This window comes from Poecilia reticulata, linkage group LG22 (assembly GCF_000633615.1).
Source record: "Poecilia reticulata strain Guanapo linkage group LG22, Guppy_female_1.0+MT, whole genome shotgun sequence".
In the NCBI taxonomy this organism is placed as follows: domain Eukaryota; kingdom Metazoa; phylum Chordata; class Actinopteri; order Cyprinodontiformes; family Poeciliidae; genus Poecilia; species Poecilia reticulata.
In genome coordinates this window covers 12,964,137-12,976,374 of record NC_024352.1, presented here as the reverse complement: position 1 = coordinate 12,976,374, position 12,238 = coordinate 12,964,137, and the positions used below count along the sequence as shown (strand labels likewise).

The window sequence follows — 12,238 nt, the reverse complement described above, 5'->3', positions numbered from 1 at the left end:
CGAGAGAGCGAGAGAATGCGAGCGCTCCTCTGCACCACGCACGGGTTAATTAGGATACAGCCTTCAGCTCGAGGTCTTCTTCCATGTTAACATTCAGATTATTTGGGTGACCTTTCTGACTCAGTCAACAGTCAGCCCACCATAAGAAAAAAGAAAGAAGACTATTTGGCATTAATGTGACAAAAGCTAGTGGAAGTGGCACTTAAAACACACCCCAATTCCTAAAAATAAACTGAGCACCGAATGGCAGCAGTACGTCGCCAACCTTAATGTGCGTCTTTTTGTTCTGGTGAGGCGGTTACGCTCATGAATGTTCGCACCGGAGGCATAAAGCCGCCATCGGCGCTGAGGGGGAAATGACCTTCCATTGTCAGAGCAGCTCTGTTGTGGTCCCGACGTTCACACGAGGCTGCTGGAATAATAGCAACGACCTTGGCTGAGCAGTAAACTGCTGACAAAGGCAGTAAAAAGCTACGGGGATGACAAAAGCAGAGCTCGTAGGAAAACAATACAGGCTGACAGTTCAAAGAAGGCCTTTCAATATCGCCGCTTTGAGCCCCGGGCAGTGAGCGCGGCTGTGAGGATTTCTGCAAGATGAAGGAGGAGGCGGCTAAACGCTTGAAAGGTGTAGAAGGCTTCGCCATTTTCTAATCAATTTCATTAATGATGCTGATCAATGTAAAGATCATGCACTGCTTTAATTAAGTTTGGAAGAGAAACTCAATCAGATTCCCACCAGATCCACTCATCGTAAGTGCATCGTTGCTCATAGAATGAAGGGATTTTATGATTTAATTCAGGTTTCAGCACATGGGTTCAGCATTTAGGATTTCTGTTTTGGTTGCTTGTTGGCGTAGTCGTGTGAAGTTTGGGATCGCACTATTACTTTACACAGATGATGTCCTTCAGATGGAGTCTTCACGCCGTGAACTTCAGCAGTCGGGATCCGAGGGGATGAGAGTCAGCTCCACTAAGGCCCAGACAGAGTTTACCTGCTCCGTTTAGGTCACGGTTCAGTCTCTGCTTCAAGCAGAGTTGATTTATGCTGGTGTCTCGTTCCTGACTTAAAGATCCAGATTCCGGACAAAAAATGGTTGAAATAACACTGAGCTCAACCCAGTAAAAGTCGAGTCACTGCTTCTCTTCGTCAAATGGAGCTAATTGAGGTGTTTCAGGCACCTGATTTTGCTGAAACGCATTCAGCTTGCCTCCATTAACAGGAAAAAACTGTCAAATGCTGATTATGCATTTTTTTATTATTTGATGTTTTCTGGTGAAAAACCTCTGGAGTTGATCTGAGCACAGGTACGTTGGCCGACAGGTGCAAACAGCAGATTTGCTGCATTTCCTTCTGGTTACCATTTTCTGTGTTTGCTGCATTTTTCTATTCTATTGTACTTGTGTTTTTGTGCTTTAGACTTTGCACCATTCAAGCGTTTGCAGTGCACCAAACTCGGTGCCGTGACTATATTTTCCTTCTTGTGTGGGAAGGTATTGGGGATCCCACAGAATGAGATAAAAGATGTTTCTGGGCAGAGGGATTTTTTTTTTTTTTAAAACTAGTACCTGCTTGTTTTACACACTTCATTTCCTAAAAGTGTTTTTAAACACAGCTTTGCTCATTTGCAGCTTTATAAATCTTCTACATGCTTGCATCCTGCATGATCAATAACTACACTGAGCTTAATTTCCTAAACTGAGCACTAACTTGGAGCAAACTGCATGGTTCATTAGGAGCAGCGTCTCCGGAGATCTAATAAACCAGCGATGCCAACCTTTGCATTTTGTTTCAGAAGAGAAGTGGAGGAGGCAGAGTATTTTTAGGTCTAGTTTACCCTCGGTCTAGAACGACTTAAGACGCTCTATTCTGGCATTTTCCCCTCTGGCACTAGTCATTGAAACATTTTTTCCTCAATTCTCTGGAGGAAAGATTCATTTGACTCCGTTTATGAGATATGAATAGAAGTAGACGAATAGCACGTGTGGAGGAGACTAGAAAGCAGTTCAGTTCCTCAGAGTCAATTTTCACCTCTGCTGCTCCTGCTGGTGGGCTGCAAAAGGTCGCACAGAAGAGATCCATCACTATGAGTGAGTTTTACCAGACTGAGCTAGATTGGATTCAGCAACACAAAAGCGTGTCCTCCAACTCAGGATAAAATTTAAACAGGAAAATAAACACTAAATCTGCAGACGGATATGCGGGATTCTGCAGAGACTCAAACTCTCCCTATTATTACATTACAGATGCTCAATGCAATTTAATCAAGCTCAGCTCATCTGGCCTGTGCTCTTGGTAAACGACTGCATACAAGGCCAACATCTGCAGGGCTCTCCTCTTGTTAGCTGGTGGGTGACGGCTGATGCAGCCATTATTCAGAGACATGCAGACAACCATCTGCTAGAGGTACGCCTCACTTTCCCTTCAGATCCATCTCTGTCGCCAATCTGTCTTCTGCTGCTCTGTACTGGCGTGGATGAAGAAGCACTTTTCCTTTTCCTGGATTTGTTTTGTCACACACATCACATGTAAGTCATTTCCATCCCTGCATTCTTTCAACTCAAACAACGTCCTTTTTCCACAATTTTTTAAAACTGCAAACCTTAATACATGATACTGGGACTGTAGGTGAAAGACAAAAAAAAAAGTTTGAACAATTACTAAGTGTAAGGAACTTTTAGAACTACATGCAAAGGTTTAGTGGATTTAAACTAACACTGTACATCACCCTAACCCACCTTTCAGATTGTGAAAAATAGTGGTGGCAGGATCATTCTGTGGGAATGCTTTTCTGATGTAGGGACGGTAAAGCTAATCTTCCTAAAGGTCAACAAAGATAAACATACACAGACGCCCTCCATAAAACTCGACTGAGCTGCAGTTATTTTGCATAGAGGACTGGGCAGATATTTCTAAATGTTTGACACTAGATTTGTCTAGAAGCTTATTTTATTTAGGAACATTCAAGTAAAACAGGATGAAATACATATGTATACTCATGTTTTCTAAAAATAAATAAATAAATAAAATCTTTTATGCCCCATCATGGACTAGCAAACTTTACCTCTCTCACTGTTTACCTTCATTGTAATGTTTCCGGTTGAAGTTTCATTATGTAAAGCACTTTGAATTTCCTGGTTGCTGAAATGTGATTTACAAATAAACTAGCTTACTTTCTCAACGTCTATAACAAATACCCATCTGCACAATATTTCGTCCCAGCAACAACAAGTTCTGTAGCTTTGTCATTTCGATACCTTTATTTTCCAATTCTACCAACACGCAAAGAAGCCAGCGATGTATTTATAGACAGGCACATTGAGACATAATCAAATCTTTCCTGGAGGATGATTCTGCATGGCTGGGTGTTCACACTCAAGATGAAAATGCCTGATGGCAGTATGCACTCAAAAACTCCTTGACCTCTCACATGATTATAAATTTCACATGACGAATTAAGTAAAGTCTGAAAAATAGCTCTTCCTATGAGATGGAAAGAAAAAAAAAGTTCAATATAAGCATATAAAATTCAGGGAAGTGCTCATATACGTCAGAGTGAAAATTAAAAGAAGCAGAGTGACTTAACAGAAGTAGGAGGGTGAGATTATGGGAAGAAGTAGAACTTCAAGGCAATTTAAGCAACATCAAAGTAGCCATTCGATGCTCCCTGGAAAACGTCAAGGGCGTTCTCTGTCACTCAATGTGACACAAGGAGCGCGCTGCACTCTGGGGCAGAAGGGACAAATTAAGCAGACAGGATAAGAGCCGATCTCCTCAACCCTCATCAGTACAGACCCAGCAGTGGCTGATGTAAAATAGATGCAACATTTCCCTGTCTCATTAGGCGGAACTGGTCAGCTCCTCTACGTTCTAATCAACCGGCCAATCAAACGACAAACGTCCTCCTTCCCTCCTTCAGCTCAAGCTATTTTTTCCCCCACCAGGCTGTCAATCGGCAGCTTTTTCAGCAACTCGACGTGACTCATTGTTTATTTCATTATACAGCACTGAATCACTTCAAAGGTTTTTAATCACACTTTCCACATAGCTATGCGTGCACCATGTCACCTTGTATGGCTTATTTCATAAGAGTCCTATTAAAAGATTGTTTCTGTTGACTACAGCGGAAGAGGTCAGTGACTGAAGACCGGAACGAGGGACAAAATGATAAAAATATGCAGGAGCCTCTCAATAGATTTGAGTTTCTTGCAGTTCTCTGGTTTTTCTATAGGACAGAGGAATTTTTATCTTTGCCCAAGCTGGATCAATTTTGGCAGAGTTTCTCATCTGCAGGTTAAACTACCCGTACTTACACTCATCCAAGTTAGAACTGCTGGTGACAGGTGAAGTGCAGTGAACTGTAGTTAAGGACAGTAGTACAAGTGTATGATTCAACACCAGCTGAAGGCTAAGACTGCCGTAAATAAAAAAGTACCTTTCTCTACCTTATTTTTTTTTTCTCTTTTCACTCAACTTTACATGCAGCATCGCAAGAACAACCAGTTGCTTTAGCAATGACCTCCTGAGGCTTGCTTTCTTATAGATGTCATAACATATTTATGTGTTAAAGCCCTTTTTGTCGGTCTTCTACAACATTTTTTAAAACTGGCCTGGGATTCAGAAAGCTGTTCTTCAAAATGAACAGATGTCTGAACTTTCTGAATTGAATTACAGAAATAAATTAACTTTCATTAATATTTAAATTTATTTAATCTGTATGATTGACCTGACATGAACATAAAGGGTTAGACATAACTAACACAAAGCTTGAACTCATGACAATTAAATTACAAGGAAAGGGAAAACCTTGGTAATTGTGCTTTGGTTTGCATAAATTCCTCTTCATTAACACAGTCAGTGATCCCAGCGCTTCCTTTGGAGAGAGATAATACCTACAATTAGACCTCTAAGCTGACGTATTATCTATAGACACGTGGTTCAATAACACCTTTACACAGCCGGAGAAATCGAAGAGCAGTAATAGCCCAAAGAGTACACATAAAAAGAGATTTTGCCCTTCACTGGATTGTTTTCTTTCTTGAGTTTCCTGTGCTGGCTTAGCTGAGCTGCTCGTTGCAGTTTTTAATGGTAAAGACAGAGCATCTGGCTGTAGAGGAGCTCAATAATGAAAATTTAATTTGGGCAAAGTTAAAAGCACATGGCAGGATGTTTCAGACACACTCATGAACCAGCACAGACCAGTGGATGGATGGATAACTGCATAAAGGTAGATATTGTGCTTCTTTATGACCAGAACATTAAAAACAACAACAGTACCCAATGAATACAATCTTATTCTACTTTTTATACATCAAGTATTGGAGGTCAAATTGTTGCCAGTGGGTCTGGTTTATAAACTAAATAAAAAAAAACCCATTCTTTTAGCTCATTAACAGTTAGGATATATTTAAAAACTACAATCATAAAAGCATGCATTATATTTTAATAAATTATTCTAATGATGTGAACACTTGCTTTAATTAAACATTTAATATAATAGCTTAATAGTTGAGCATTGCAGCATATTTACGTCAATGTTAACTTCAGAGGTTTAATATTGTGTTTGCAGCAATCTGTAGACACACCTTTGATATGCTTCTTGGTATTCATTCAGATAAAAGAATTTGATCAGACGGCTCTTGTTTCTGCATGCCACAGACTTTATCGGTTAATGTTCTTCCATAAACCAGGTAGGACATTTTTACTGTTCCTGCAATTCTGTATGATTACACTGGCGTGCAGCAGTAAACAACAAAGAGCCATAGAACTTTTTATGAATAATACTTCATGACATTATATCAAAGAGGGGCTTTGCGTGCTGTTGACGGGACAACATAAGAAAAAAAAAACCTTCATGCTTGATCTTTTATAGGGCATAAGCAGCAGGAATTCTGCTCATCAAAGAGCGATCATCCGATCTAATGATATTAATTCGATCATTAAAACACTTATCAGGAATAGACAGCCTGGAACACGCAAGGTGCTGATTTAGCAGTGGCAACGATGAATGTTTAGTAACCATACCATAGTGAGGAAAACTCAGTAAGAGTTTGAGATTTTCTTGCCTTTCACATAGATAATGAAAAAACAGATGCACTGCAGTAATGAAGTGGCTCATCTGTGTAACCTCTGGGTGTTAAATTAAGTTTCATGGCAAAAATATTCTAAACAGCAGCCAATTTGTTTTATAAATTAATGTTTGAGTTAACCGAAGGAGTATGATCCAAAACATGAAATGCATTGGCCTTCTTGAAGCATCAAAAGATCAACTATCAGATTATCATGAATATCATAGATTGCTTTAAAATCCTTTGCTTTTTAAAAGTCCAAAGGTTCTCTTTAAATGTGGATCAGTCTCCATCTTGTTGCCACGCTGTGAACGGATGCTATCTCTGCTGTCAAGAGAACAAAAGTTTTGATCTTCAATAAGTTTTTCCTCCAAGAATTGAAAATTTACACACGGATATGAAAAATAACTGAATTCAAATATAATTAGATTTTAGTCAAAACATAAAAAAAAAACCCAAAAGGATTTAAAATCATATGTGCACTGTTCATCATGTGAGAGTCAACACGTAACCCTGAGTAAATATTTTAAAGTGCCAACAAGCGTGATCCAGTACCGCTAAGCTGCAGTTTGACAAACAGGGAAAAATGAGATGCTCAAGAGAGAACAAACGGAGAAACGAGACAGCAGAGGGTGATGAAATAATCATTGGAATCTCTTCTAAGAGAATGAACAATCAGTGCGGCGCCCGTACACTCTGCTGCGTTTTACTCTTTGCTGTAGATTAAATATTTACCTTGAGTAGGACTCTTAAAGAACTTCCCCGTCTTTAAGGGACCACCTGATACCTATGTGCTTGATCCAAGACCATACATACATGGTTTCATTTGCGCCAAGGCTTTTCTGCATCATTTGCATTAATGTCGCTGAGCCCCCTGGAGCCTTTCTAAAGACTTTTGTCTAGGATTCAAAATATCTCTCTGAAGAACTCTTTATTCACCAACAAGAGGGCTTGTATTTTCTTAATGGATTCCCCGGTCCTGGAAAAAAAAAACCCTCTGCTACTGATTAAAAGAAAAAGTCTCATGTTACATAAGCCATATCGTCTTTCTTTTGCCACTGAGACATCTGTGTGGGTGAAAAGATAAAGACAGAGATATTGGGCCTAAAAAAAGAACAAGGCTCTCATTACATGGAACAGGGAGATTGTGCCACATCTCAAATACCCACCAGGCATCATTACAACTCAGAAAGTGTCCAGAGACGGAAGAGAGAAAACACTGATTTAAAACCGAATGAAGCCCAAAAGCAAGAAGGAGAGAGAAAGGAGAAGAGTAATGGGGATGAGATGAGGGGCTCTGACGGGAATGTGGGTCCATATGGGGAGAACCAAGTGTCACCCGGGGGGAGAAATCTGCCAGCTGCCACCTCTCAGACAGTGATATACCAAAGACATTTTATTTTAGCTTCACCTTTAAATTATGCATGAGATCACAGATGCATATATGTAGCCAGACAATTTTATCTGCCACACCTCAATCAGAACCAAAACCAAAAAAAAGGTTTGTGCTGATTAGGGCTGCATGATGTTGAGAAAATATGATATGCATTATATTGCTGAACTGTGCAAGAACGGTATGACTTATGATAAACAAAAACCAAATGATAACCAGATGATAAGTATCCCACTTACAAAATAAAATCAGAAATTTCCCTTGTAAGCACAAAGCTTGAGTGAAAAAGTTCTTTCTGACCATTGTCTGCTGCTTTGCCAAACTTAGTTGTAGTTTTTTTGTTAACACTTTATTTGAAGGGGTGTCCATAAGACTGACATGACACTGTCATAAACATGACATAACATCTGTCATGAACATAAAGAAGTCTTTATGAATGTTTATGACGTTTGTCATGAAGTGTCATTCGGTTAATAATGACACTTTTAATACAAAGTTGCTCTAAAACTTCCATTGAAAGTCCATTAAAAATGCCAACTTTGCATTAAATTATCATAATTTACAAAATCATGCAAAATTGGCACTATTAATGGACTTTCAATGCAACTTTTAGAGCAACTTTGCATGAAAAGTGTCATTATTAACCGAATGACACTTCATGACAAACGTCATAAACATTCATAAAGACTTCTTTATGTTCATGACAGATGTTATGTCATGTTTATAACAGTGTCATGTCAGTCTTATGCACACCCCTTCAAATAAAGTGTTACCGTTTTTTTAATGACTTCGTTTTTATGTTGCATCAAATCACAAGGGTCACTAAATAAATTGAAGACATAGAGAGCCTGAATCTGTGGAATTTAAATAATGAGTCAGTACTTATGTCTGATCATCAAATGCAAACTGAAGAGAGTGATATTGCAATGACAAAACGTTTGAGATACATTGTGCAGCCAAAGCACTCAGTAAACAGATGAGGCCTACCGGATACATTAAAAGTCCTACCTCTGGCTTGGGAACAAACGCTCGACCAGGGATGACAAAGCGCTTCTTGACGGTGCAGAGATACTGAGCCATGATGGACAGACGACTTCTCTGACTGCTGCCGGTGCTGGCTGTCAACCTCTGGATGAAGGGAAAAAAAACAAGATGTTTTAGTAAATTAGGAGGGTGAGTCAGAAAGAAGCTGGATGTTCACAGAGTTCTGTATCCGGACATCAGAGGCGTCTTACGTGGGCCACGTAGAAAAAAAAATAAAGGACTGGACTGTTTAGACTCTGCAGTGCAAAGGCAACTTCTCAGATTAAAATAAAATGTAACCTAGTGATGTTGGTCTCCTGTATTATTAGATCCAAAAATTTGCAGAATCATCTACTAAGAAATTTTAGAAAGATTAAAGCTTCCTTTTTTTGAGAAGCTCTACGGAGTTGATAGTTTATTTTTTTCAGAAGCGGACCAGGGATTCTCAGCAGATGAAAATTGTGCATAGAGACTGGATACCAGGGGGTCAAAGATGTGAGTTTTTCATGTTGCAGCTATCATTGTAAAATAGATTTATCACGGAGTCAAAGAGAAGCCATGAAGAGGATTAAGTGATATGGAAATTAAAAGAACAGAGGAAAAATATAAGGAATCCTAAAATGCAGAATTGTGTAAACGAGGTGCAGAATTCTCCTCTGGACAAATTCTCCTGATTGGATGACATTCTAATGCAAATGTGACAGCAATCTCAAAGTGCTAGATCAGCTACAAAAAAATACATTTGGCAAAATTATAAATTAGGTTTGTTAAATTTGCTGAGATTGAATAAGGTTCAGCCACTCAAGGATGTTCTGGAGAAATTTGAGACAAGGTAGCCAGGGTTACAGCAAGAAACAGAACTCTCTGCTTTCCTCTGCGGGTATGAACAAAAATGTTAAAATGGAAAAACAATAAATTAATAAAAAATAAAATCATCCAAAGCGAAATATTTTGGCGCAAAGAAAATTGATCTTGAAGTTAAAGATCTGTTGATAATAGTCACGTTGTTATTTTTAATCTGTTTTTATGTGATTTTTGACACCATGAGAGGCAGCAGCATGTGTTCACCCACCTCTGCCACCTCCTTCTGGAACGTGAGGGTGAGTCGGGCGCGTCCGAAGGTGAACGGCCCCGTCCTGTCCGCTATATTTTCCAGCCACTTGATAATGAGCGGGGTTGAGACACTGAATGGTAGGTTCCCAATGATGTGAAGGTTTGGTGGGTCTTTGACAGAACCAAACATTTAAGTCACACAAACATATTTCACCCAGAGTAATCTAACATCTTCTGTTATTTTTTTTTTTCTCTCACCTTCCTCCCAAGGCTTTGAAATAGCTGCTGGGAATCCTCGATCCATCCTGTAGGTGAGGATGTCTCCGTGAACGATCCTCAGCCGGCCTGCTGACGCCTCAGACAGCAGCTGGAAAAACAACATCTTTAACAACTTCCACAGAAACCTGCCATTCAAACAGTCCCTCTGTAAGCGGACAACAAGTTTGTTTTAATTTACCTTCAGTCCAGGGATGAAGCGTGAATCTTTCTCCACAACTAGCACATCTGCCGCTTCTGCGTTGAGAATGGAGCGGGTGAGACCGCCGGGACCTGGACCCACCTCGCAGACGTGAGCACCCGTCAAACTGCCGGCCTGGCGAACTATCTTGTCTGAAAACATTAAAGGTAACGATTCGGCAAAACAAAAATTAAAACATATACACATTATACTAACTCAGATGAGTTCAGCGCCTCCAAATGCAAACAATGCATTCTCTAATCACATGTCTTTATCATCTAAATTAAGATTGATGCTGCTCGGTGTTTCAATACTGGCAAGCTTCTGCCGGATGAAGAGAGACATTAATCTAACAATCACCTTGCCAGAGGACAAGAGAGCAGATCAGACCTGCACTGCATCACTTATAATCATATTACCCCGCCATAGCTCTCAAGGGTTGCAAAAAAAACCCCTGAGCAAGTCCTCTCATTAGGAGAGCTCTGAGGCCAAATGCACTGCAGTACATGAAATGATGAATCATTCCTTAATTATTTCTAAGAATAAGGATTTAATTGCCATTTGAAATTAATAAATAATATGTCACGACTAAGCATTACATAAAATCATAGAAATTTTGAGTCAGCATATGTGAAACTATGCACACTTCCTGTGATGCAGTGGATATAATCACTATTGTTTGTCAAACTCATCAGCACAATAACTAAACTTCAGACCAAATTGATGAAAGCATATGACAGACAATAAAGTCATTATGAGCAGCAGTATGCCAGCTTAAGTAATGACATACTGAACTAATGACGCTTCTTTTAATTAAAAAGATATATATTGTTTAGGAATTACTAAACCTAGCAGAATGCAGTTTGAAATCACTGGCCTACAAGATCTCTTAAGGACGGAAAAAAACTGATAAAAATGAATGTATTTTCTAACTCGGTTTAATTGTTTAGTTACACACATTTAAGACGTAATTGTCATTTTAAGTGCTCCATTCACTGACAGAGGACTGCTACTTTTGCCTTACTTTAAGGCTGCTTTTGATGCCTTAAAATAAGGTAGTGTGTCATACATATATGGTTGAAATCATCAGCAAAAACCCATGTCACTGCCGGGACCTCATTCACTTTTATATCAAGTTAAACCGAAAGACTAACCTGTAAGCTTTAAGTCCAACAGAAAGTTCTGGGAAAGCTGCTTTTCTGCTCGCAGGTTGTACAGCTTTATCAGCTCACCTACAGTGGGCAGCGGAGGCAGGCGCAAAGATCCCATTTTCCTTGAAGCTGCCATTGTCCAAGTGAATACTAAAGCAATGAAATACAAACCTGATCAATTCGGAGGCGAACACACCAGATCAATTATGAGTCTGACCATGTACGTTTTTAGATTAAAAGTTATCTCCTACACCCCCCAGTGGTGTAACAGAATATCAGCTTCACAAAACAGAAATTTTTTTTTAACCCTACACCATGAGGTATGTTAATGCGTGGCAAACTCGCCAACGGTACAACTTCTTTCTGCACTCCGTGAAACATATTAATGTGTACATTCTTCTAGCGATAACTAATAAGTCAGGACGTAATGAATCAGCCAGACTGTTTGTTGACAGCTGGCACACTCCTTAGCGGCTAATGTTAGCGTCTTAGTTCACATGCTGTTTACAGAGCCAGAGGGAGTGGCTATTAATGTCGACGACACGATTAGCAGTGTTTCTAATAATGGACATACGGTTGAAATATCACTACAAACAGAGTGGAATAAGGACATAATGGTGAAACTACTAAATTGTTTACCCACGTTTGTCCCCAGTGTCCCGTTTTTCTCCGGTGTATTTCCGTACACGTGATAGTGTTGCTATCCAATCAGCCAAAAGGAAGCAAATTTTTTAACCAATCAAATGAAAGTATGGTCGGTTTTGCAATGTCCTTCAAAATGTGCTCTCTGGTGATGTACTGTTGTTACCTCGCCACCAGAGGTAGACATTTCTTTCATTATTAGCTGGTATAAAACAGCCATTTTTTGTAATGTGGAGTCAACGACTACAAGTGATGGAATTAAATCAAAGCGTTATTATATAAAAGAGTAGTTTTAAAATAAATGTAATATGTAAAAAATATATAAATCATCGTCATAAACTATAAAAGTAGTTGAAGTGATTTGTTTTGTCACTAACAGATAGAACTTGTAAGCTTTGGAACACCTTACCATCTTATTTTAAGACCATAACTGAAATTAAAATATAAATTTCA

General features: G+C 39.2%; 1 protein-coding gene across 2 annotated transcripts in view; it reads right to left on the bottom strand.

Annotated features, from left to right (window-relative positions):
* tfb1m (transcription factor B1, mitochondrial) overlaps window positions 1-11,865 on the bottom strand; it is a 36,867-nt gene extending 25,002 nt beyond the window's left edge. Inside the window, exons 1-6 of one of the 2 annotated variants that reach the window (XM_008399543.2) lie at window positions 11,787-11,865; window positions 11,147-11,293; window positions 9,993-10,144; window positions 9,794-9,902; window positions 9,555-9,706; window positions 8,468-8,587 (exon numbers count right to left, since the gene is read on the bottom strand). In XM_008399543.2, coding sequence (XP_008397765.1) covers window positions 8,468-8,587; window positions 9,555-9,706; window positions 9,794-9,902; window positions 9,993-10,144; window positions 11,147-11,279 — 666 coding nt within the window. In that variant the 5' untranslated portion in view covers window positions 11,280-11,293; window positions 11,787-11,865. Of the gene's footprint in view, window positions 1-8,467; window positions 8,588-9,554; window positions 9,707-9,793; window positions 9,903-9,992; window positions 10,145-11,146; window positions 11,294-11,782 lie in introns of both variants that reach the window. The other variant, XM_008399544.2, reaches the window with a different exon arrangement.
* Window positions 11,866-12,238: the final 373 nt, after the last annotated feature.